The sequence below is a fragment of the Falco cherrug genome, chromosome 4 (genome assembly GCF_023634085.1).
Source record: "Falco cherrug isolate bFalChe1 chromosome 4, bFalChe1.pri, whole genome shotgun sequence".
Classification (NCBI taxonomy): Eukaryota; Metazoa; Chordata; class Aves; order Falconiformes; family Falconidae; genus Falco; species Falco cherrug.
The window spans coordinates 983263-1007530 of NC_073700.1; the positions used below are offsets into that span (position 1 = coordinate 983263).

General features: G+C 48.7%; 3 protein-coding genes and 1 long non-coding RNA gene across 16 annotated transcripts in view; 3 read left to right on the top strand and 1 right to left on the bottom strand.

Annotated features, from left to right (window-relative positions):
• The window catches only part of DOCK3 (dedicator of cytokinesis 3), a 225395-nt gene extending 215373 nt beyond the window's left edge, over window positions 1–10022 (top strand). For 10 of the 13 annotated variants that reach the window (XM_055709450.1, XM_055709451.1, XM_055709458.1 and 7 more), the window contains 4 exons: window positions 577–664; window positions 4166–4288; window positions 4909–4991; window positions 5497–10022. In XM_055709450.1, the coding sequence (XP_055565425.1) occupies window positions 577–664; window positions 4166–4288; window positions 4909–4991; window positions 5497–6003 (801 nt within the window). In that variant the 3' untranslated portion in view covers window positions 6004–10022. The remainder of the gene's footprint in view (window positions 1–576; window positions 665–4165; window positions 4289–4908; window positions 4992–5496) is intronic. The other 3 variants (XM_055709457.1, XM_055709461.1, XM_055709462.1) reach the window with 1 other exon arrangement.
• LOC129736006 (uncharacterized) lies at window positions 9169–16438 on the bottom strand. The gene is made up of 3 exons (XR_008732096.1): window positions 16065–16438; window positions 13983–14072; window positions 9169–9308 (listed from the first exon to the last, which is right to left on the bottom strand). It is a non-coding gene; the product is annotated as an uncharacterized LOC129736006 (long non-coding RNA).
• MANF (mesencephalic astrocyte derived neurotrophic factor) lies at window positions 15328–20253 on the top strand. The gene is made up of 4 exons (XM_055709466.1): window positions 15328–15501; window positions 17992–18119; window positions 18907–19048; window positions 20015–20253. Exons 1-4 carry the CDS (start codon window positions 15414–15416, stop codon window positions 20197–20199), a joined length of 543 nt encoding a protein of 180 aa, XP_055565441.1. The 5' UTR covers window positions 15328–15413; the 3' UTR covers window positions 20200–20253.
• A 236-nt stretch (window positions 20254–20489) lies between these two features.
• Window positions 20490–23635, top strand: RBM15B (RNA binding motif protein 15B). The gene has a single exon (XM_005447442.4). The coding sequence runs from the start codon at window positions 20624–20626 to the stop codon at window positions 23369–23371; it is 2748 nt and encodes a 915-aa protein (XP_005447499.3). The 5' UTR covers window positions 20490–20623; the 3' UTR covers window positions 23372–23635.
• Window positions 23636–24268: the final 633 nt, after the last annotated feature.

Here is a 24268-nt window from a genome sequence, read left to right on the forward strand (position 1 = left end):
CAAAAAGCCCAACAGGCTGAAACAATATACTGATACAGGGTCTCCAAACATGCTGAGCCTGTAGGTCCTACTTTCTCTGGACAAACTGAAAAATTCAGAGTGTGCCTCTGTGTAAGCATTTTAATCTGGCCCTGGCATGCACTTTTGAAGGGAATCTCCTAATCATGCCTGCTTACCGCACTTCCATTCACAACAGAGAACTGTCTCCGAGCATGCAAACTCAATTCTTTCAAATGAAACCACGGCAGAAGGCAAGCTCCAGAAAGGCACGTGATGCACGTAAGCTGATTATGGGCACAAGGCCACCCTAGACCTAGTTTGAAGTAAGTCCTCCAGAGAACACAAGCAGCATGAATTGCGGGTCCTCGGCACTGTTCCACTCCAGAGATCCACTAGTATTGCACTGCTGTACTTGCTAATGTAGACACAGCCTAAGGTTCCCGTGAACTTTTCAGTTTAGAAACTTTCTTTGCTTTAAAAAAGCGAACAGAAAGCCCCAGGGTTCTGTACCAGCTAACCTGTAATTTTTTTACTATTTTTTTTTTACATTTCTTTGCTAAATTTCTTCTCCCTTAGCCACCAAACTTCCAGCGCGCCTTGATCCAGCAAATGATTGGACCATGCAAACCCTGCAGTGATCCCAACCTGTCTGTGGCTGAGAAAGGTACTCTTTTTTTTTCCTCGTCAGCATGCATGCTTTCTAAAATACTATTATGCTGGTCATGCTACAGCAAGTAACGAATGGGCTTCTATATGTTTCCTGGCAGAGTACATTCTCTCACATTTTAGTTTAAGTAAACAATTTAATTAACTGGGCTTTCTTCCAACCTATAGTCATTTCACATCATTCACAGAAGGGTGGAGTTGCACAAACCTCTTTATTTCAGAAAGCCTTCTAAGTTTAGCATTCTGTTATTGAAACAAATCCTGCAGCCTTTATCAAGCAAAACTTCCAAAGCAGCAAATGAGAAGTTATCTGAAAGAAGAGTGCAAGATTTGGACTATATTTTTAAATAATGAGATAAATACTTCTTTTAATATGCATTTATTGTTCAAAATATTAACATTTCTTGTAATCCCTCTCTAAGGTAGCTTAATATTTACATTTATCATTAGGAATGTATGCTTTTTTAACTCATTGCTTTGAAAAAAATAGGCAGAGCCCTTGCAGAAAAACACATGAAAGAAGACACAGTTTGTTTGGTGTAACAGAAAAGGAGGAGCTTGCGAAAGGGGGTGCCATGGACAAAGCGATGGGCTCAAAAATTTATCTGAAAGGCAGCATTCTGAAAAAGCAGAAGAGGACAAAATTCATGAGTCAAAATCTGAAACAAGGAGGCTGCCTAAGCAAGCAACAGTCACACATACGGCTGGGAAAAATGGTATCTTAAAAGATTTTTAAGGCCAGGAAAGACCAGCACAACTCTTTAGTCTGACCTATATAATGCGCTCCATTAGACTTTTATATCAGTATTTTTGTTTCAGTAACTGTGCCTGAACCAAATTATCTTTTTGAAAAAAATCTGAATTTTATTTTAGAATTTTTAATCAGAGTCCACTGCTTTAACAATGTGACAGCCTTATGGAGCGGTCCAGACTGAAACCAAAGGCCAGCATACAGTTCTGAATAAATGGCAGAATGATTACTTGATGACAATAATGAATGATGACAACGGAGAGTTAAGATTAGGGGGCAAGAGATTAAGAGCTCCATCTTATCTGTGTTAGGTTGAACTGAACATATGACAGAGGTGGTGAGATCTTTATACTGGACAGGAGAAAGATCTGGAAATGGAAGGCAGAGAAATATTTATTACCTGTCTAGGAAAAATACTTTAATTTGTATTTGTGGGCAATATTATGCAAGAGCGTAGCATACAGAGCAAAGAGAATGGGATCAAAGACAGAATCCCCTCCAGATGCCCAAAGAAGCCAGGAAAGACACAGAAGATGTTCAGTAATTGTTCTTACAGGATGGTGTGATGGGAATCCCAGCTTTTCAGCCAGGTTGGTAGCATAAATGCAGTTACAGGCATTTTTTGCAGCCCTTGAACCCTCATCATTCTTTTTAAGCTGGGATGCCATCTGCCTTGGGTTTTGTTAACAGTTATGCCCTGTGAATTTACCCACCCCCTTCCCTGCTGTGTCAGAAGCTCTGCCCAGTAATTCTCATTGACAGCAGGGTGACATCAGTCGCCCAGAGCAGAATGGTTCAAATGCAGCTTCCCTGCCTTACTAATTAAACTTGGCCACTGAGCCACTAAACACTGTTATGAAAAGAGAGATGGGCTAGGACAGAGCACTAGGACCTCCCTGGTTAGATTCCTCCCTGAAGCGTTTTGGATAAAATGCTGGTTTTAACAGGCAGCAGCCACTCTCCAAAACCATCTGACCTTAGAATGATTTCCAGCGCTTCTAAACACTCAAAAGGCCATGAATGAGGGAACATTAATAAAGTATAAATGGATTACGCACTGGGGTAGCATGTTCTCTTCTTCACATTCTTCTACTGCACCTCAGTGCTCAAATAATAAAAAAACAAAATTACAACCAAAAAAAAGCCAAACAAAACCCCACCAACAACTGAAAAAAACAGAACCAAACAAGTACAACAGTCATTTTACAGGCCCAGCAAGTCACGTTTTGTTCTGTCCTTTTCACTTGACGCTGGTATACTGCAGGAGAGAGTAGCATAGCTGGCATTGTTTGCATCTTGCCCCTCTGTTTAAGCCTTCTGACACTAAGAGTAGTGCAAATTAGAGCACTCTGGCATGTGTACAGGAACACTCGGAAAATTCATCTGAAGCCACATTACTTGTGTTGAAATGTAGCCCTTGGTTTGTACCTGTTCGTGTCAGGATTTTTAGTGTCTTCTCAGTATGCCTTTCTCAAGCTGAAGGTCTCTCTAAAAACATTTACTTCTATATTTTTATGGGCTTTGTTCTGTCTTATGAAGCTGTCACTTTGTGATGTTTTTTTACTTTAGGGAATTTTAGGTCTTGGGGAGCCTGTGTTCATGCTAACTCATGAACTAAAGAGAAAAAAAACAAGCAAACCTTTCAAAGTCATTTTAGGGAAGAAACATCAAAAATGGCTACAGGCATTTTAATTAAGGAGAAATCCTCTTCAGATGTCAAACTCTATGTTTATTTCTCCAGGCTTCCATTTTCCAAACTGAAGATGGAAAAAAGCTATTTTTATCTCAGTTTTCTTTGGTAGGCTCACTGAATTACTTTGTTTGCCTTCTCCCTTTTCTTTGCTAATCTGAAGAAATAGCTTATTTGTTTTTAAATAAACATACAATTATTGCATGTCTGTCTTCTCAGAATAAATAGTCTTCCAGTTTGTTTGGAAGGAGGGAAGGTGCATTTTAATAATGTTTAAGGCTGACAGAATTCTCAAGATCCTGAAAAACTTTCATGTTAGAAAGAAGCAGGGTTTATTTCTACCAAAAAAATAATTCATTAAGATCATACTCAATATGCGTTATATGAGGAAAACCTTCCTCTCTCTATACTGCCTTATACACAAAGACTTGATCTCTTCAGGTGACTTTGTAATACAAGGAACCCAAACTGCTATCTTTAAATATTTTTTTGATCAAAATTCTTGATCAACTCTGTAGCTTAGTAAATCAGGGCTTTAACGTCATATCTCTTCTCTAACAGATTGAGGTGTCACCTCCCTCATGTCCATCGTTCAGTCTTCACTTAGCTGCTCTAGTGCAGCAACACCACACGTTCCCTTCTGCATCGTTTAATACAAAGCAGAACAGCTTACAACTGAGATCCAGCTGCCATTCTATCAGTGAGATTTCATTTCTACTTACTCACTGGTTTGCAAAAAACAAAAAAAAAAACCAAAAAAAAAAAACCACCACCTGAAACAAACAACAAAAACACTTTGCTAAATGAGCCGAGGGGGCCATGGAAGGGAGATGGGCAGACTAACACTACGCTCACCTAACTCTTGCTTCCTTAACAAAGCAACCGATAAACCTAACACGCTGTAGACTAGACAATGTCTTTGTATGCCTTCAAACCTACCCTTCACCAAGTCCCTGCAATCGGTCTCTTTACTGCTAAAGAGCACACCAGAAAGCCAGTCGTTCTGGCCCCACAAACTCCCTCTTGTTACCCAAGTTAAATCTGTTTCAATCCTTCAGCTGTGCCAGCAGCGCCCAGTAGCTGGAGCCTAGACAGCGGAACCAGAGAGGCCCTGCCATTCCTGTCTGCCCATGCTGGGAGCATCTTGGCCCCACCAGTGCCTCCCCGAAGCCTGCCCCATGGTAAGGAAATGCCCAGTAGGCCTGCTGCAGAACGCCTGCAGTCATGCAGAGGTAAATCTAGACCCCCTGAAAGCTGACCTTAGCCTTTTCCCCGCCTCTATAAAAAAAATCATCAACAAAACCTGAAGTCTTTCCTGGTCTGCTAGGTTAGCACTGGATAAAGTTTTCTTTTTCTTTTTCTTTTTTCCCCCAAAAATCTTAGATTTTTTTGCGGTCCTTATAGTAATATGGACTTGGGCGTATTTTGGGACTACAATTAGATGTGTGAGTGTTGAAGCTTGGCCTGGCTTCTTGCCAATGACCATCTTCAGTGGTAATGTAAGGTTACAAACCTATTAAATGAAACTTCAAATGTTTGTTGTTTATGAGCCTGTTGCCTTGCCATGAGATCCTTGATAACAGGGGCAGATGGAAATCTGTCACCGCACTTACCTTCTTGTTAGCATTTTGTGTGTGTGACAGATGCACTCCACAGTATCTTATGAGAAAGGAAGCCCTCTGTCAGAGTGGAGTTACCAGCATTTGGAGCTGCTACCTGGCATTACAGAGTGTAAACCCCCAGCTCTTTCCCTGCAGTGAGGCAGCACAAGTCTGCATTTCTGATCCTTGTCTCATTCCAGGACACTACTCACTGCACTTCGATGCCTTCCATCACCAGCTCAGTGATGCTCCTCCGGCATTGCCTGCACGAACGCTGCGCAAGGTAAAAAGGAAATGGCAGGAGAGCAGAGAGGGATGTAGAAGGAAAATAATATGCTCCTGAAGGAATCCCCCCTCCTCTGCTCCCACCAAGCAGCTTTTTAATATAGCAACGCTATTTTTAACACGCCAGTAACTCACACATGAGAAAATTCACTGAAACCTCACAACCTATTCCAGAGCTGAATTCTATAGAAATAATGTATGTGTGTTGTAGGCCCTTCCACTTTCCTTCTTTTCATCATACACTGTGATTTCAGGCACACTGATTATCACCTCAACTACTGTTTAACAGTCTGGTGTTAACACATGGTTGTCTGCCCATAGCAGGTAATTCCATACAAGTCAGGGGAGTGCACATATAAGCCAATAATCATTGACATTTTGAACATAAATGGAAACGTACCATTGTTAACATCACTGTCAAAAGCTGAAATGTGGAACAACACATAAGATGCAGCATTGCCTCCTTTGTCGATTTTAACCTGGTTTTGTTTTTCTCCAAACAGTCCCCTCTTCATCCTATCCCTGCATCTCCCACCAGTCCGCAGTCTGGTCTAGATGGAAGTAACTCCACTTTATCCGGCAGTGCCAGCAGTGGTGTCTCTTCCTTGAGCGAGAGCAATTTTGGACATTCTTCTGAACCACCTCCTCGCACAGACACCATGGATTCTGTCCCCAGCCAGGCCTGGAACACTGATGAAGACCTAGAGACACCCTACCTCCCTGTCAGGTACAGTCTCTCTGAGCCTGATGTCCTAGAGTCACTCAAATCCCAGCCATGCCGAAGCCACTCTGCTCCATCTGGAGTCATTCCTCAGGACACCATGGACCCTCCTGCTCTACCCCCCAAACCTTACCACTCCCGGCTGCCAAACATGGAGAACGAGGAGGGGATGATAATTGAAGATGATGACAAACACCGCCCATTGCATCGTAAAGTGTCCCAACCAGCGAGTGGCGGAAAGGAAGAGCAGGCCAGAGTAGCATGGGAGCATGGCATCAGTGAGCAGTAGGGACAACTCCTGGTAAGCAGCTTGCGTCATCATTCCAGATCTGACTACAAAGGAGAGAGATAAGGACTCGGAGAACAGCAAACCGATTTTCTACTGCTGCAAGTTTATGTCTGGAGCCCCAGAAGCAATTGGGCCAGCATGGGAGGTTGCTGCTTTCCTTTTTAATTTCTTTTTACACCTTCCCATTATGTTTTTTAACTTTCTGTGCAGTGGACAGTTTATTCCTTCTGCAGTTTCTTAACCACATCATATGGCACACAAGCCATAGAGACTTGCAGAAGCTGAAACAACTTTAAGTGGAGGGGGAAAAAAGGGGGGAACGTAGCAAGCTGATTTTGAAACTGCTTTCCTCCCAGTTCTGAGACGCACATGAGTAGAAGCAGTTGCACTAGGGACATATTTCTTTGCTGTACAGAAGTGAAAGCTCATTGCTGAAATCAGGGATTCTATGAACTGTCAAGGCTGGAAGGTGCATGAGCTGCAGGCAGTGGAAAGATGAAAATTCTAAGAAGAAATTGGCTCTCTTGAGAGCAAGATTGTACATATCTGTGCAGTGATCTCCCTGCATTGGTTCACAGGTGCTGAGGCAATTAACCAGTGGTGATGCACTGATTTCCAAGATACCATTTCCAACAAACTCTGCCTCCTTTGTTTTTTATGTACTGTTTGATTTCTTAAATTTGCTTTCACTGGCTAAACCAGCCTGCTTTCTCATTGGAATCATACGCTATTCATCTGTGCTACAGAATGAGAGGAGGTTAGTAGCCACTGGAGCTACAACCTAACTGTAGGCCTTTCCCATGCCCAACTTTGGGCAGGCTGTTGACACCAGCATTTCTATTCCAGTTTAAAAAATAAAAAAAAAAATACCAAACAAAAAACCAAACCACAACCAAATTGAGTTTCTCATGCCACAAGCTGGTTGATGATCCAGCCAGTAAAGAAAAGGTGGCTTAAATGTATCATATACAACAATCCTTGCCTCAGGGCTGAACATCACAATTGTCACCAACTTCCATCACCCAGGAGCTGAGATTCATTCCGTGTAAACATAAATGTCCGCAGTCCCTCCCCAAAACTCACTGCAGCTGGTGTGCAGAAAGAATCTCCATCTCTCACATTAGACAGAAAACACCAAGATTCAAGAAATGTCCAGTTTATAGTGTACACCCTAGAGTCGGGAATCTTAAAGGCAACCTGTAAAGGAGAAATGTGTTTCCTCTTTTGCTTCTTTAGAGAGGATTTAAGCAGCTTTAAGAACTGCTTCTTCCCTCTTCTAGAAGGTTGATTTATTTTCTTTTCTCCTCAGTCAGCAATAGAGCCTTTCCCCCCACCCCCAATTTTTTTTTTTTATTAACAGGCTCCAGAAAGGACTGAAGAATGTTTAAAAACAAAAAAATAAAGCCCCAAAACCAAAAAACAGAACTATACAGAGGTGAAGACAGTACAAGTCCGTGAACACAAACCATGCCTTTTAGTTGACATTTGCTTAGTTCCATAACTTACAGACTAGGAAAAAATTCCGTGGTTCATAGAGCCAAGATCTGTTCTTTGAGAACACTTAAGAAATCTTACTCCTATTTTCATATTTTTCAAGAAACTTTCAATCAAGAGAGTATCAAATATTTAATGTTTTTAGATAAACAAGCGGTGTTCCTTCCTGCTCCCATGCCCACACACATTTTAGCCTTCCTTATGACCCCTTCCATCTGCAACTTGCAAAGCACACTGCAGGGGACGGTAACAGACCACCCCCGTTCTTACCACTGAAAATTCTGAAGCACATTCAAATAAGAGACTTGCCTCTACCACATCAATTAGTGTCAAACATAGCACTCAACTTTCATACTGAATTCTTGCCCTAACAACTCAGTTTTTCATGCTACAAACGGCATAAAGAAGCAAAAAAGGATATTACAAATCTTTTACAGGTCACCTTTAGCACTACCTCTAAATACAGTGACTGGGGCAGAGTACATTGCTTCTGAACTCTCCTAAATATGGTCTGTCTGTACAAAGTCTGGACTTAGTGGTTGTATGAAGGGGATTTTAAGAGGATTCGTTTATTTTCATTCTCAAGCTCTAGCCCATGCAGAACTAATAAGTTATGGATTTGTTTCTTAAATGGCCTGTTTGGCTGGAACAAAGTCTCTCTTGCTTCCTCTATTTTGTTACTAACACAGGCTGCTTGTAATCATTATATCCTTCACAAATAAGACAAAGTAAAACCTGGCCTCTAGTGGATGTTTCATCTCTAGCAGGAAGGAGAGTTTTCCAAGGCTAGGACAGTCCCAAATGTTAATGAACCAAGCCGGATCTCTGGTACAGAACACATGTATGAAAACTCACTCAGAATTTTTTTTTGGTACAGGTAAGTCAAGGTAATTCCTTAGAAATGAGTGAAATATTTTCATATATGCTATTCTCCAATCTGAGACTCTTCAAGTAAAGTTTTTAAGAGAACTATGTATTCGATTCAATTCACTCTCCCCCCAACCCCTTTTTTTTTTTTTTGACAGGAGATTAAAAGTAGTGAATGTAGTGACTTACTGAGCTTCCTTATTGAAAAAAAAAAAAAAAAAACCCAGCAGGTCTTGCCAAGAAAACTCCGCAAAACCAAGAATGCAACTAACGTGGGACTAAGTCCCAGTCAGCTGGAAAACCTGAGCTCTAATCAGTCTCTCAAAACGTATCATCCTGCTCCGATTAGAGACATTGTACAATACCAGTGAATCCATTTTGGGAGTCTGACATTGCTATGGATTTGTAAGGGTTTGAAGATCAATCGGATGATGCATACAGATACCTAGTTTATGGCAGGTCCACACAGAGAAGGACAAATTGATGAACTTGCCAAATTTAAGCCACTCTGGAGTTAAATTTCTGTTACTGTTCTGACATCTACCAAGAATTCTGTCTCCCTTTTCAGTGCTTGCCTTAAAGGGTGCAGAAGATAGAGAGACTATCGTTAAGATTTTGCAAATGTTGGAACTAATACTTCTTGGATAATATAATACTTCTCTGTAGGGCGAGATGTCTTAATAGCGTAGTACAACTCCAACATTGAGGTCAGTCCTGGAGTAGGTGGAAGCTGTTGCACTTGCCCAGCAGGATTTGAAGATTCCTTGTATAAACCACAGCAACAGGATGTTTTGAACAGGACCTTGTCATTCTATACTTAAACTTAATATGTACTTGCCTTCATCGGGTTTTCTTTGCATCACAAAATAGCATGTGCATTCCTGAGAGAACTGGTGGAATTCTGCTACAAATCTCTCCATCATCAATGTACCTGCTGGTCCCATCTGAAACAAAATTGAGAAGGAACTACAGTAGCAGAAGAAAAAGCAATTAAAACAAATTCTCTGAATCCTACAATTTTTTTTCCAGTGGTTGGCTTGGTTTTATTACTGTGTGCAAGACTAAGATTCTTTTCTGTCTTTTCCTCTGTTTGGTTTTTAGCTTACTTACCCTGTTTTAGCTAAGGGATATTGCATATCCCTTCTGTGGGGGAGAACTGGCCAAAACTGGGGAGGCTGGAGAGAGCAAGAGCCTTTGGGAAACAAATTATGTGGTATTTAAAATTTCCTCTGATCATGCTTCTTTGTAAATACCCCCATTTGAATGCTGTGTATTTGTACAGGAAATTGAGCAAAAAATGTATAGATTGTGATGTCTGACTGGTATTCTGCCCTGTAAATGTGTTTTTAACCTCTGGCATTCTGTGCTTATTTAAAAAAGGCAAAAACCTCTAACCACTTCTCTTTTGTGTATTCATGTTTAAAATAAAATGAAAACAGCTATCTTATCTATAATGGAAATCAAATTTAAAAAGGAAAAAATTAATTTGTACAAGTGTCCTAAAGGTACTTCATTGTATATATTGTGATAGCATGTTTCCAGAACCAACGAATAAGTGGTGTGAATTTTAGGTGTAAATATCTGCTGTTTGTTTTGGGTTTCTTTCCCTTACCCATTCACTCGACTGCTGTGATGTGGAATTAAAGATTAATACCTGATATTAAAATGGTACAGTTGTATGTCCATTGCTGTCCTCCAGACAGGGTTATCCTCAGGCTGCTCCAAACATTCACAAGACTTGGGGGGCAACCAAAAGGACCTTGTGGCTATTATGTATGGCGAGGCAACAGCTTCCACATTATTCTCATAGCTGACAATACACTTACTCTATTTAGTGTCAGCTTCTTAAAGCAAGCATCAGGCATATCCACCAGCTAGTCTAGTCAGGTAGATTTACATGACACGTGCAACAACCCAAGACATGGGTTTGAGGCAGTACTCTCAGAGATCAACTGAGTCAGTTCTCCAATACATATCTCACTATGTAGATTGCTACTTGAGGAGCGACATTTCTTTTTTATCGCAATAGCAAGATATTTCTCAATGTTCAGTATTTAAATACCAGTCATTTTAACAGAACAGGTGTGAAAGAACATTAAGACCTGTAGGAATGCAGGATTTTGGAATTAAGCGCTACTGGGACTTGCACACGTGAGTAATCTCAAAGATGTGCATCTTCTTCCATTAGCACTAACAAACAAGGTCAAGGTGCAGGAGACAGAAAAAGTAACCCATTTGTCCCATCCTGCCTTCACAAACTAACAAAAAAAAAAAAAAGTAAGAAACTTGCCCCAAAAGACAAGTTCAGCAGTAAAATATAGGAACAGTCTAACTTAAGCTGGCCATACGTGTACATAGACTGCCAAGCCACCCTCTTCATTGTACCATGTACAAATACTGAGAAGACGCAGACGGTAATGAGGCACTTCAAAGTCCATCTAAAATATCAAAATGTGGCTTAGCTAAAGTGTTCACCTGACACCTGAAAAACATCTGTATAAGTTAAACCCTTTGAGACTGTTCCTAGACCCACTTACCAAATCTTAGTTAAGTAAATATTTGTTTTATTCACCTAAAAGACATTTAATAACCAAACATAGGAAATAAAAACTGTATTTGGCACAACAAAAAAAGTGTGAAGCCTTTGGCTTTAAACAAGGGTTAAAAAAGTTTTAAAAGAAACCAGATTTCGAACAGAACATTTTTTTCAGTGCAAGTCTCTGCAAAATACTTTATTTCGGCTAAGGCAACGCAAGTCAGATTGAAATCTAAATACCACATTCAAATAGCTCACCTTATCTAAATAAGAAAACTTTAGCACAGTTTCAACGTATGAATTGTGCAACTCAGTATGAATTTCATTATATAGCTGATAAGAGGTGAAATTAAACCTCTGGAAAGGACTATAACCTAGCTGATAAATATTCAGCCCTCTTAACCTTAAACCTCCTGGCAACACCAACAACTCCAATCACCACAGATTTACCAAGCCCAATTAACTCTGCTGCTCACCCCTCGCATGCTGCCATTGCCCTGTTAGCCTGTAGTGACTGATCAGCCCAGAGAAAAGGCAGCTCCAGGGAGACCTTGTAGGAGTCTTCCAGTACTTAAAGGAGGCCTGCAGGAAAGGTGGGGAGGGACTCTTATCAGGGAGTGTTGTAACAGGATCAGGGGGTAATGGGTTTAGGCTGAGTAAAATTAGACTACACACGAGGAAGATTGCCCAGAGGAGCTGTGGGTGCCCCGACCCTGGCAGGGCTCAGGGCCAGGTTGGACAGGGCTGGGAGGAGGGGTCCCTGCCCACAGCAGGGGAGTGGAACTAGGTGATCTTTGAGGTCTCTTCCAACCCAAACCAGTCTATGACCTCTTCCTACCACATGACTTAAGAGCTAAGCATACTCCAGCTCCCCTATTAGCCCTACCCTGCTCACACCTTCCTGTTGTACTACCAGCCTACCAAAACCACACGCTGCAGGAGCCCCAGCCAAGCCCAAAGAGTTACAGCTACCTGGCTCCTCTTAATCTTTTTCTTCATGTAGAGCATTTTCAGCTATAGCAATTGCCTGGTTAGAAACCACCTCAACACCAACTTTGGTGGTTATGAATGGGGAAAACAAGCAAACGATTTAATGCTGAAATTGATTTCTGCTTCTCTGTAACAGCTCCCTTTCTCTAACTATCACCCTTTTCCACAAGGAAAACTGAAAAGGGATGATCTATCTAGGTATCCTTTAAATAACCCACCTTTCTCTCACTCACACATGCCCAGATACAATGGAATAATGCCTAGCCTTCGCTCTAAAACCACCTATGGCCTGAAAAATAAAGTCACACCCTATCGTCTATGCAGTGCAACACTAAATTGCTAGCAGACTACCCATCCATAATCATATTGTGATGATATCACAGAGTGCCTAGTTCCTAAAGCTTGCAAAAAGCTGACCAGATATCACTAGAAGTTTACTACTCACTCGGTTACACGCTCCAGCTCTAAACCTGTGATTTTTCACTGGCACAGTAACTCTCCTGTTTCCCAGCAGCTCACTTCTTTGGTACTATTTGGCTTAGCTAATACTAGGACCAAACCCATAGCCAAAGGCTTCCAACGAGCATGGGAAACACAAGCACCTCTGTCCCCCACAGCATCCTGTAGGGTATAGCAACTGTAATGGACACAGCACTAGCAACCTCCCCAACAGAGAGCTAATAGCTTTCTGTTTGATCAGTCTAACTGCACAATTTAGGACAGGACCAGAAGCCCCCATCGCTGGCACATACACCCTTTGCACCTTCCTAACAACAATGTAAAACTCCACCCACATTTTGTCAATCTCAAGTTCTCACATACAGGAAGACCTCTTCTCCTTCCTTGTTCTTGTCATATTCCTCTTTATTCCAAAGAGAGAATTAGTTGATTAATATCCTCCTCCAGCTATAGTTCTAACTCAAACATTAAAATGGGACAGTAAAACAGTAGCTAAAGCCTCCTTAACAACTATGGGGCATTTAAACAATAAAACCAAATAACTTTCAGATACAGAACTAAATCCTCAGCCCAAGCATTTTTAAAAGATAGACACTAGGAACCATGAATGTTGCCGCAACTCAAAGCATCCTGAGCACATGACACTGCAGGAGGATCTCTGAGGCTCAGCCAACATCCTGAATATTAACCGCTTACTGCTTACACATGTGGAAATTAAGGACTACATTTAAAAAAAGAAAAGGGAAAAAAAAGTTTCTTGCCTTTTCAACACCCATTTAACTTAAGACTGGTAACAGTCAGAATGTCCCAACACTGCTGAGGACCAGCACAAGCTCTCCATCACCTGTGTTTCAGACATGAGAAATCACTAGCACTCAGAGAGACAGTGGCTGGAGGGTGGTGGAATGAGCAGAACCCTAGAAACCTTGCCAGGGATCAAAAAAGAAGCAGCAATTAAAATGAAGGCAATCCTTCCTAGCTCAGAACATTGGAAAATAATCTACAAATAAAAAGAAGGGGGTGGGGCGCGGGGTGCTGTCAAAAGGAATCTTTGTTCTTCCCCAGACCCATCTGAGGATGTCATATTAAAACACAGAGAGGCTCATTTCCCAAGCCAAAACCAAATAAAATCACTCCTATCCCTTCACACAGTCAGTTCTATAGCAATATATTAAATTCCTACTTTATTTGAAGATGTTTCATAATTGCACTCCTTTGATCGTTAAATTTCTTCCTTACTGTGAAGTTCCTAAATTCTCCTAATTCTGAATGTAAGCCCTACTTCCAACTAATTAACATGCCGCTTCATCTTGTGGTTCTTCTGGCCAGTACCCTGGTAAGAACCGAGGGCAATTTAAGTAACTACTTGTCCGCACAACTAAGTGACTTTAGCAAGCAATCAGAAAAGCCAATAATCTTCCTAAAGTACACTGACATTGAGTAATTCTGGGAATCATGATGGACTGATTAAAAAAGAAAAAAAAACAACAACAAAGACAATATCATTACCAATCTTAATAAACACATTTTGAGAGAGAACAAGATCTAGAAAGGTGAAAAGCTACCTCTTCTATCTGATAAACACACATGATGTATACACACGGCAAGATACAGTGTCTTAATTACTACTCACCTACTACGTGACCTTTGCTGAACCAGGTTGCTCCTCCTCCCCATCCTGCCTCTCTCACCTCTGTCAGGCTTACAACTTGCAGCTGATGACCTGCTATAAAATTCAGACTCTTGACACTGAAAAAATTCCTCACAGCTCCTACCACAGCTTTGCTTCGGGCAGGCACAACCAGGCTGCCTCATTAGTCTTCCTGTACCAAGAGAAGCCACCAAGCTAAGATGTGCACTGCCTTGCTGTTGCACAGGGCTACGTGACTTTGCCTCTACCTTCTTTTACTAGAATGATAGCCTAGGACATGTACAGTTAACACATAGCCCCATAAGACAAGAAACTATCAGCAGGTGTGTACTGCCCTCCCAGGTGGCCTACAACTCCAAAGGGATCGAAGTGGTAAACTCAGAGGGTTGGGGATAGTTCTCAGCACATCCTGTGAGGCCTTTGGGAACAAAAGGTGATTAGCCCAATGACTGGGATAATAAGTAGGAATTTAAATTAAAAGTTTAAAAAAATCTTTTCCCGAGTCTGAAAAAGCATCACCATCCCCCAAGAAGCCAGAAACAAGCCATACGCAGGCTGCTACTTTAACCACTCAACTTTCAGCTGTCCCACTGCAAAGGATTCAGGCCTTGTAACTCGCAGGGCTACAGGCTTAACCAAAGACCACGCCGAGTGGCTCCATTAGCGCTGGCACCGCGGCTGAGGGGAGGCCTGTCCCTACCGCAGCCGCTCCAACACCTCACAGGAGGATGGGAGGGGGGCTCCCTCCCAAGGGCCACCCGCCCTGGGGGCTCCTCTCTGCCCCGCCAAGCTCCCTCCCCCCGCCTCACCCACACACCCTCAGGCCACAGCAGCCCCGAAAACCAGAACCTCTGCGACCTGAAGCCTCCGTCGGCACCAGCCCCCGCGCTGCTCGAGGGCCTCGCCTCAGCCAGCCTCGCCCGCCCCGAACGGCCGCACACGGCCAGCAGCCGAAGGGCCAGCCCCGCGCCGCCCACCCTGCACGGCCGCAGCCCGCGTGTGCCGCTCGGCCCGGCCCCGAGGCAGGTGCTGACGGCGAGCCAAGGCCGAGCCACCCCCGCCGCGGCCCTCAGCGCGGCCCGGCTGCAGGTGTGAGAATCTGCCCCTTTAGAAGATGGCGCCCGCGGGCAGCCGCCGGGAAGCGCACGAGGCCGTCTTTCCCTTAACAAAAATGGCGGCGAAAGGGAGGCGGGGAAACTCGCCGCGCGCCGGCGTTCCGCCGCCTCCCCCAATCAGCAGCCGCCAACTCTCCCGTGGAGGCCGCAGCGTGGCCAATGGCAGGGGGGAGCGTGGACGCCGGGCCGGGAGCGGCCCAATGGGGTGGTGGCGGCGGCGGGGGGAGCCGGCGCGGGGGCGGCGGTGCCGGTGCCGGTGCGGCGGGCGCAGTGCACGCGGGCTGCCGAGCGAGGCGGGATGCGGGCGGCCCACGGGCTCTGGGCGGTGCTGGCCCTGCTCCTGCTGCCGGCCGGCGGCCGGGCCCTGCGCGACGGGGAGTGCGAGGGTGAGTGGGGCCGGGCCGGAGGGGGGGCGGGCCCGGCCCGGCTGGCGGTCCCCGGGCCCGGTGAGGCGAGGCTGCTCCTCGCCGCCCGGCCCGCCCGCCGGACCAGGGGCCGGGACGCGGGACAGCGCCGCGGCGGGCCTGGGGGCTGGGCTGCGCGCCGCCGGCGGGGCGCGGTGACAGCCCTGAGCCGCCGAGGCCGGGCCGGGGCGGGAGCGGCTCCTGTCGGCGTAGAAGTCCCCCGAGTGCGCCCCGGGCCGGGCGAGCCGCTCGGGGCCGGGGGCGGGCGCGGGGCGGGGCGCGGCGCTGCCCCTCTGCCCCGAACCGGGCCCGGCCCGCGGGGCGGCTCCTCCCTCCCGGCGCTGCCGCCGCCACAAGTTGCCGGTATCCGCCGGCGGGTTCCTGGGAGCGCGGAGCTCCCGCGGGGAAGGCAGGCGCCCCCCGGGGGGATGGGACCGGCTCCCCTCGGGCCGCGGGGTCCGGCTGTGCCCCCCGGGCGCCCGGAGCGGGAGGGGGTGGCTGCTCACCGGGCGACCCCCGCTCCCCGCGGTGTTTATTGCCGTTACCTGGGCGCTGGCCGCCGGAGCGGTGGGTGCCCCCTCCGCAGCCGCTCCGAGTCAGGCCCGGTGCTTGGCGTACCGCCCCAAGGCCGAAGCCCCCAGGCTGGGGGCTGCGGAGCTGCACGGCCGGGCCGCGGTAGCGGAGCGCATTCCCCCGGCAAAGCAAGGAAAGCGTGAGGTGGGGCTCTAGTGAGTGGTCAGGAGTTTGTGGTACTAATCCTCACCCCTTCCTCCTTTTTGTAGGGAGAGAAACAGTAAGAAGGAGGGGGAGGGGACATAGTAAATCAAAACTTTTGGCTGCTGTCCCAGCACTAGGTTGGAAACTTGTTTCTGCTGTACTGTAGTCATCGGTACCACTGCCTGCAGCATCTTCACTCTTTCCAAAGGTTCTCACTTCCAAACAGCGCACAGTGGACATCAGTGCGTGCCTGTGACTGGGGACAAACTGATGTGAGGTAAATGACAGTGTTGTACACGTACAAGAAAATGTTTTCCTAAACGGCCCAGCTTATAATTCTACTTTTAACATAATGAGAGTAAGTTTCTGCTTGGTTTCGTGATGATCACACTCGATTTCCTGTATCTGCCCGGTTTCCCTGTGCCATGGCTTGTGCTCAGAGTTGAATACAAGTTGCTAATGACAACGATACTTGCCAGTCTCTTCCTGCTGGGGTAAACAAATCACATGAAAGACGTAACTCGTAACATTCCTCTAGGGCAGAGGTCCTCAAACTACAGCCCGTGGGCCAGATACAGCCCCCCAGGGTCCTCAATCCGGCCCCCGGTATTTACAGAACCCCGGCGGGGGTTGGGGGGGGAAACCAAGCAGCCACAGATGACCTCCTGCCACTTCATCCACGCGCCAGCCTCGTGTTTAAAAAGTTTGAGGACCCCTGAGCTAGGGGCAGCCCAGCGCCTGGCTTGTCTCCCACCTGGAAGCTGCGAGAATCCACAGGTCCTGCTGCAGGAGTTGGTGGGACCGCAGCGCTTTTGGTCCAGGCGATGCTGATACTCCCAGGCGAGCTGCATGAGCAGCGGCGTGAGGCCAAACCTGACACTCGAAAACTCTCACCGTCTCCCTCAGTGCCCTGCCCCATAGCTCCTGCCTACTCTAGGGGTCCGCCTGCCGCCCCAGCTACGCAGGCGTGCTGTGCCACCCACGGTGTGCTGCGCTTGGGCTACAGCGTATGCAGAGTGACTGCTGCCCCAGGGGAAAGGGTAACGACTGAGACCCTGTGTGCCCTTCCCGTGGGTGGGAACTTGGATCTCTCCTCTCAGCTGCTGGTGCACTTGTGGGAGTTTCATTATCTTTAAGACTCTTCCTTATTTCAATCTGAAACTGATTCAGAAGCCTGTGGGAATGAAGAGAGGAGAAACACACCAAGTGGACATAGCGTGTGACCACACTATTCCTTTCTCTTGGAAATAACTTGCCTATGAACTGAACTGACTTGATAATCAGTGATACTGTATTACTAAAACCAGCACATGTGGAGTCTAACAGGATTATGTCAAGAGAGTTGTTTTTCAATCAGAACTTTGGTTTTGAAGCCTATGGTCTGATAAATTGCTTCTCCAAGTGGAAAGAATAAGACAAAAATAAGTTTACATTTTTGCACAGGCACTGTTTGGTCTTGTATCCCTCAGCTGAATCCTGCTGCTCACTCAGGACAGTATATAGAAGCCGCTGCACACTTCCATGGATCTGGTTTCTCAGATTTCTCAAAAACACGCTAAAAATACCAGGGCATATTGTTGATTCACGCATGATCTGAAAGACTTACTGAAATATGTGTGAAGTCACTGACTACTAATGCAGCTTCTAGAAGTTCTATTCTCCAAATTCCTTACTATGTTTCCCTACAAGTGCCCTCTAAGAGCTGCCACAAGATTACTGCACTTGGCAGATTACCCTGTCCATCTTCCCTTCCAGTGTGCATCACGTTCCTGGGAAGGTTCTACCGGAGTCTAAAGGACAACGATGTTGAATTCACACCTGCCAGTATTGAAAAGGAGCTCTTGAAATCCTGCAAAGAAGCAAAAGGCAAAGAGAACCGCCTGGTAAGTCGTAAGAGTCAATGATACTTGCCTCCTGAAGCAGTAAGTTGTAGAATACTTGGCAAAGGAGGGGAAACTAGTGGTTTGAGTTTGTATGATACGGCTTCCCAGGGGCTGTTCTTCCTAGCTCTGTGGCCGCAATTGGTCCTGTATTTTTTATAATAGAGGACTTAAGGAGTTGGATCTCTTAGCCTTAAAAAAAAAAAAAGCCACCAATTTGTCAACAGCTATCTTACTGGCTGACCTTGTTTCTCCCTGTTACTGAAGCGCTGGGGATTCACAGCTTTTATTTGCTGTAGGACTTCCTTGTCCCTTAAACTGTATTTGGGGTGCTGTATAAGCTGTTAAAATATTTATGCTCTTCAGTTGTTTAGCTGAAAACTAAATAAAAAGGAAAACCAGATTGCCCTAACTAGAAACAGAAGTCAGTCTGCAAATGAAGAGCCCCAAGGGAAAGGCCTTGAACTCTCCTAAGAAGAGAACTGGAGAGACACCATCAGAAAGCAGAGGGGGAATGCTTCAGAAAGAAGACTTTATTCTTAATCCAATTTTTCAGAAAGTTGAGAAACCAGACGACCAGCCTCAACAGCTTTAGAAGTGGTGTGATGGGAAATGTCTGCTCAGTAGCCTGGGCTCAGAGTTAGGGTTCCTTCTGCCTGCCTGTAGCAGTCACTTGGAAAGGTTCTGTTACAGTAGCTGCAAAACCTGAGTGAGAAGACTGATAGGAAACTCCCTTTTAAAGGCATTTTTCCATGCACACACACCCCCCTCATTCTTTTCTTCCCTCTAGTGCTATTACGTTGGGGCCACAAGCGACGCGGCCACCAAAATCATTAACGAGGTATCAAAGCCCATGAGTCATCACATCCCCGTGGAAAAGATCTGTGAGAAACTAAAGAAGAAAGACAGTCAGATCTGTGAACTAAAATACGGTGAGTTGCCAGCATAAGAGGAAATGCCTGTGCTTTTCTGGGGTACGGACTGTCTGGGGTAAAACAGCGTGCTAAAACTGCTCAGCCCTAAGCTCTGTAGGAAGCTCACAAGCCTAGTGAGGCTGCACAGCCTGGGTTGCTCTCCATGAACAATTGTCCTAGAGAGTTTTGTGGAGATGCTCAGGTAAGACCGTTGCCTACTAACCCTTTCTAGCTTCTGCGCAGCCACTATCTGCCTTGAAGTAAGTAACTCCCAGGCATATCAGCGCTACGGTGCTCAGGCCACAGCTTGGAATACCGTATTTAGGAGAGTGTGCAGTAAGGCTTGTCCGGGGGAGCAGCCAGGTCTGTCACTATGGCTGGGCTGCGCGCCCTTAGCTGAGCTGCGCAGCCCTGGCTGCTCCCTGGGCTCTCGCCTCTGGTGCCCTGCACAGGGCACTCAGCACTCTTGGTTCTTACCGCCTTCCTGGAACGCTCGCGCTCCTGGGTGATGTACACTTCCCAAAAAGACTAATATGAAGAACGGTCTTGGAAATGCCTCCTCCTGACTGCTTTCCTCTCTCTCTGCCCTTGCCTTCCCCGGAGACGCCCCTTGGATTGCGGGTCTCCCCACCCCACGCTTCTCGTCCTGACCTCCTGTTGCTTCCCAAAAAGCTTTCTGTTGTCGCTTGTCTGTGCCCCTGAAACCACCCTGCCGCCTCTCATTGATCCAGCGGAAGAGAAAATTAAAGTATCGCTGCTGGCGTCAGAAAGGGGCTCTCAGGGCTGTTGCCGAACTGCTGCGTCCCGGCTCCAGCCAAACGGAGCGGCTCCCGGAGCGGCTCCCGGCGCTACCGCCTCGTGCGCTGTGCGGGGCCGGGGCCCCCCCTCCCCACGCTCCGCGCCGCTCCCCGCAGCGGCCGCCGCCGGGCCCGGCCCGGGGGCGGTGGCCTCGCCCCGCTGAGCGCGGCTCTGCTCTCCCCGCAGACCGGCAGATCGACCTGGGCACCGCCGACCTGCGCAAGCTGCGCGTCAAGGAGCTGCGGCGCATCCTGGACGACTGGGGCGAGGCGTGCAAGGGCTGCGCCGAGAAGGGCGACTTCATCCGCCGCATCCACGAACTGATGCCCAAGCACGCGCCCCGGGCCGCGGGCGCCCGCGCGGACCTCTGAGCAGCTGCGCGCGCTGTACGGGACGGTCATTAAAAGTGCAACGGCCCCACCGGGCGGACGCGTGCCGTGTCACGTGATTGCGGCCCCGGCCCGCCCCCTGCTCGCACCGCCCTTCCCGCGCGCGCGCGCGTCGGCTCTTTCCTCCTCGGCCGCGGAAAGCCGGGGGGATGGGGGGGCGGGGCCGGGCGCGCGCCACCGCCCCGGGCGGGCGATTGGCTGCCCGGCGGCGCGCGCGGGCGGGCGGCGCGCGCGGGCGGGCGGTGCTGCGGCGTCACGTCGCCGTGCCCTGACGCCGCCATGCGGACGGACGCGGGGCGATGACGTAAGGCCCGCGCGGCTCGGCGGCCGGAGCCGCCTTCGTTCCCTTTTGTCCAAGATGGCGGCGGCCGCCGGAGGCGTCTCCTGAGCCGCGGGCCCCGGCGCCATGAAGCGGGGCAGCGAACGGGACTCCAGCCCGCCGGGGGCCGGGGGCGGCCGCGCCGCCGCCGCCAAGCGGCCCCGCGAGCGCGACCGCGAGAGTAGCAGCCGGCGCGGCCCGCACCGGAGCTCGGGCGCCTCCCGCAGCAGCCGGGACAAGTCCACGCCCGGCGGCGGCGGCGGCGGCGGCACCACCGGCGGCGGCAGCGGCGGAGGTGGCTCCAGCTCCCGCAGCCACCGCGGCGATGAGCGCGCCGGCGGCGGCGGCGGCGGCGGCGGCGACTCGAACCACCGCCCGGCGGGGAGCGGCTCGGCCTCGGGCGCCCGCGGCGGCAGCCAGGCCGCCCCCTCGTCCTCCTCCTCCTCGTCGCGGGCGCTCGGCGTGCCCAAGGCCAAGGCCCTGCCGGGCGCCGTGGTGGCCCCCTCGCTGCTGCTGGCCGGGCCGCCGCCGGGCGCCGCGCCCTCGCTGCTGCTGGCGCCGCTGGGGGGCTCGGCGCTGGCCGGGGAGCCGCCCGGCTCCTGTGAGTACAAGACGCTGCTGGTGAGCGGGCTGAGCGCGGCCCTGCCCGACCAGCTGCTGGAGGACGGGCTGTTCCGCCTCTTCCAGCGCTTCGCGGGGGGGGGCGCCGGGGACATCAGTGTCAAACTCTCCCACACGCCCGAGCTCGGCCGCGTCGCCTACGTCAACTTCCGACACCCCGGGGATGCCCGCGACGCCCGCCGGCACGCCCGGGCCCGGCAGCTGCTGCTCTACGACCGACCCCTCAAGGTGGAGCCGGTGTACCTGCGGGGGGGTCGCAGGAGCCGCACGCCGCCCCCCGCGCCCTCGCCGGAGCCCCTGGGCTACCTGCCACCCATCCACAGCACCTACCAGTACAAGCAGCGATCGCTCTCTCCTGTCACCAGCCCCCTGCTGCGGGAGCCGAGGCCCAGGCACGCTCATGCCGCCGCCGCCGCCTTCGCTTTGGAAGCAGCTGCCATCGGGCTCTCCCGGGAGCGGGAGAGGGCCCTGGATTACTACGGGCTGTACGACGAACGTGGCCGCCCTTACAGCTACCCCATTGTGGCAGAGGAAGACCTGATGCCGGAGGACGACCAGAGGGCGACCCGCAACCTCTTCATCGGCAACCTGGACCACAACGTCTCAGAGGTGGAGCTGAGGCGTGCCTTTGAGAAGTACGGCATCATCGAAGAAGTGGTGATCAAGCGCCCTGCCCGTGGCCAAGGTGGGGCTTACGCTTTCCTCAAGTTCCAAAACTTGGACATGGCGCATCGGGCCAAGGTTGCCATGTCGGGCCGCGTTGTTGGCAGGAACCCTATCAAAATTGGCTACGGGAAAGCCAACCCTACCACCAGGCTGTGGGTGGGTGGTCTTGGTCCAAGTACTTCCTTGGCTGCCCTGGCAAGGGAGTTCGACCGCTTCGGCAGCATCAGGACTATTGACTACGTGAAGGGAGACAGCTTCGCTTACATCCAGTACGAAAGCTTGGATGCTGCCCAGGCCGCCTGTGCGCAGATGAGGGGCTTTCCTTTGGGTGGACCGGAGAGGAGACTCCGAGTGGATTTTGCCAAAGCAGAAGAGACGAGATACCCGCAGCAGTACCAGCCTGCACCACTCCCCGTGCACTACGAACTGCTAGCTGACGGGTACAGCAGACACCGAAGCCTAGAGCAAGACTTGAGGGTGCGAGATAGGACTCCTCCGCATCTCCTGTACTCGGACAGAGACAGGAGCTTTGCAGAGGCAGACTGGGCCAGCCCTGCCAAAAATGCTGAACGCAGAAACAACTTGGAAAGCTACAGCCGATCGGTGCGTAGCCGGAGCGGAGAGCGCTGGGGCAGCGACAGCGATCGCAGCATGCCCAAACCGTGGGAAGAGAGGCGGAAACGCCGGAGTCTTTCCAGTGACCGCGGGAGGACTACTCACTCACCTTACGAGGACAGAAGCAGGACAAAGGCCAGTGGGCCAGCTTTAGACAGCAGCCCAGTCAGGGCTCGCAAGGAAAATCACACTACAGAATCTGGAACGGAGAAAGAGCAGAGTAACTCTCTTCAGAACAATCGTCATGCGACTGAGGAGAAACCCCATCGTGAGCCATCTGATGCTCCCCAGCCTAAAAAAAGGGACAGCGAACGCAATCATCGAACTGGTGAATCGGAATCAAAAACTCACGAGGAGCCAAAATCTGAGACCAAAAAGCTAAAGAATTTATCGGAATATGCTCAGACGCTGCAGCTTGCTTGGAATGGGCTTCTTGTGCTAAAAAACAGCTGCTTCCCCACCTCTATGCACATCCTGGAGGGAGACCTCGGTGTTATCAACGGACTCCTTAAAGACCATTCATCCGGCGGGAAGTTAACGCAGCTCAAAATCGCTCAGAGACTTCGGCTCGACCAGCCCAAGCTGGATGAAGTAACTCGCCGTATCAAACAAGGCAGCCCCAACGGCTACGCTGTGCTCCTGGCGACCCAATCCACCCTGGCAGGGGCAGGGGCTGAGGGGACCTTCCCTGTTGTAGAGCCTGGCTTGCAGCGACGGCTTCTCAGGAATCTGGTCTCCTACTTGAAACAGAAGCAGGCTGCTGGGGTTATCAGCCTGCCCGTGGGAGGGGCGAAGGGCAGAGACAGCACAGGCATGCTTTACGCGTTCCCTCCTTGTGAATTCTCTCAGCAGTACCTCCAGTCAGCACTAAGGACATTGGGAAAGTTAGAAGAAGAACATATGGTGATAGTTATAGTCAAAGACACTGCCTAGCCCACACTGTCTTTTCAAATTCCATGTTTTCTTTGTGTGTCACACAACGCAGTTGTTTTTAAGGCCGATCATTTTGGTGGAGGCTCAAAACACCTCGACCAAAGTGGTAAGTTTTTTAGTTTCTAATTAATTTTAATACCATTTAAATAGAGCCCATTTTATTCGTTTTTAATATGTGACACTGTCCGCTGTTGTTCTGTATTTTTATTTTTTAACTGTATGAAAAGTTGTCAGTAAAGCCTTGTTCACTGATGGATTTCTAAACTTGTGCAGTATCCTAGTTTTTATGGCCCAGGAAGGGCTGGTTCCCTGCGCTAGAGCTGGAAGGGGGCGGCCCCAACGCATTTCAGTTTCTCAGACCCCAGCCTCCCACACCTCCTCCGTCTCTTTCTATGTGTCCTGTAAGGTGGGAGAGGGAAGGGGGTGGTTCTTCTTTGTGCTGTATGAGAGACTGAAAGGTTGGTTCTTTTTTTTTTTGTCCTGTTTGCTTTTTATTTCATAAATTTGAGTCTGGATGCATTCCTGTTGATGCTCTATTTGAAGATAGAAGCTTCCCAGGAAGCCAGCTGCCAAGGAAGCAGATCCTGACCAAGAATAGAAGTGGTCTTTATGCACAACAAAAATTTACAGTTATTATTTGGCAAAAAGTTTGCTACTAAGGAGTCAGCTCTGTATTCAACTCTTTGTTGTGAGGTTTGAGAGCACCTGATACATGTCTCAGTCAGATATAGAAGTTCTTCGGTTATACAAAAATGAGGTTTGACATTACCAGTGTGTATAAAAGGAGAAAAAAAAAAAAAAAAAACCAAGCAGGAGGAAAAAAATATAATTCAAAGGGGAACCCTTTTGGGCCTGTATTAGATGTAGACAAGCAAATAAAGGGCACAGGGTTTTGGT

Coding starts and splice junctions, on each gene's coding strand:
- MANF (XM_055709466.1), top strand. CDS start 15,414: ATGCGGGCGGCCCACGGGCTCTGGGCGGTGCTGGCCCTGCTCCTGCTG. Junction 15,502..17,991: donor GCGCGACGGGGAGTGCGAGG/GTGAGTGGGGCC, acceptor CTTCCCTTCCAG/TGTGCATCACGTTCCTGGGA. Junction 19,049..20,014: donor GATCTGTGAACTAAAATACG/GTGAGTTGCCAG, acceptor CTCTCCCCGCAG/ACCGGCAGATCGACCTGGGC.
- RBM15B (XM_005447442.4), top strand. CDS start 20,624: ATGAAGCGGGGCAGCGAACGGGACTCCAGCCCGCCGGGGGCCGGGGGC.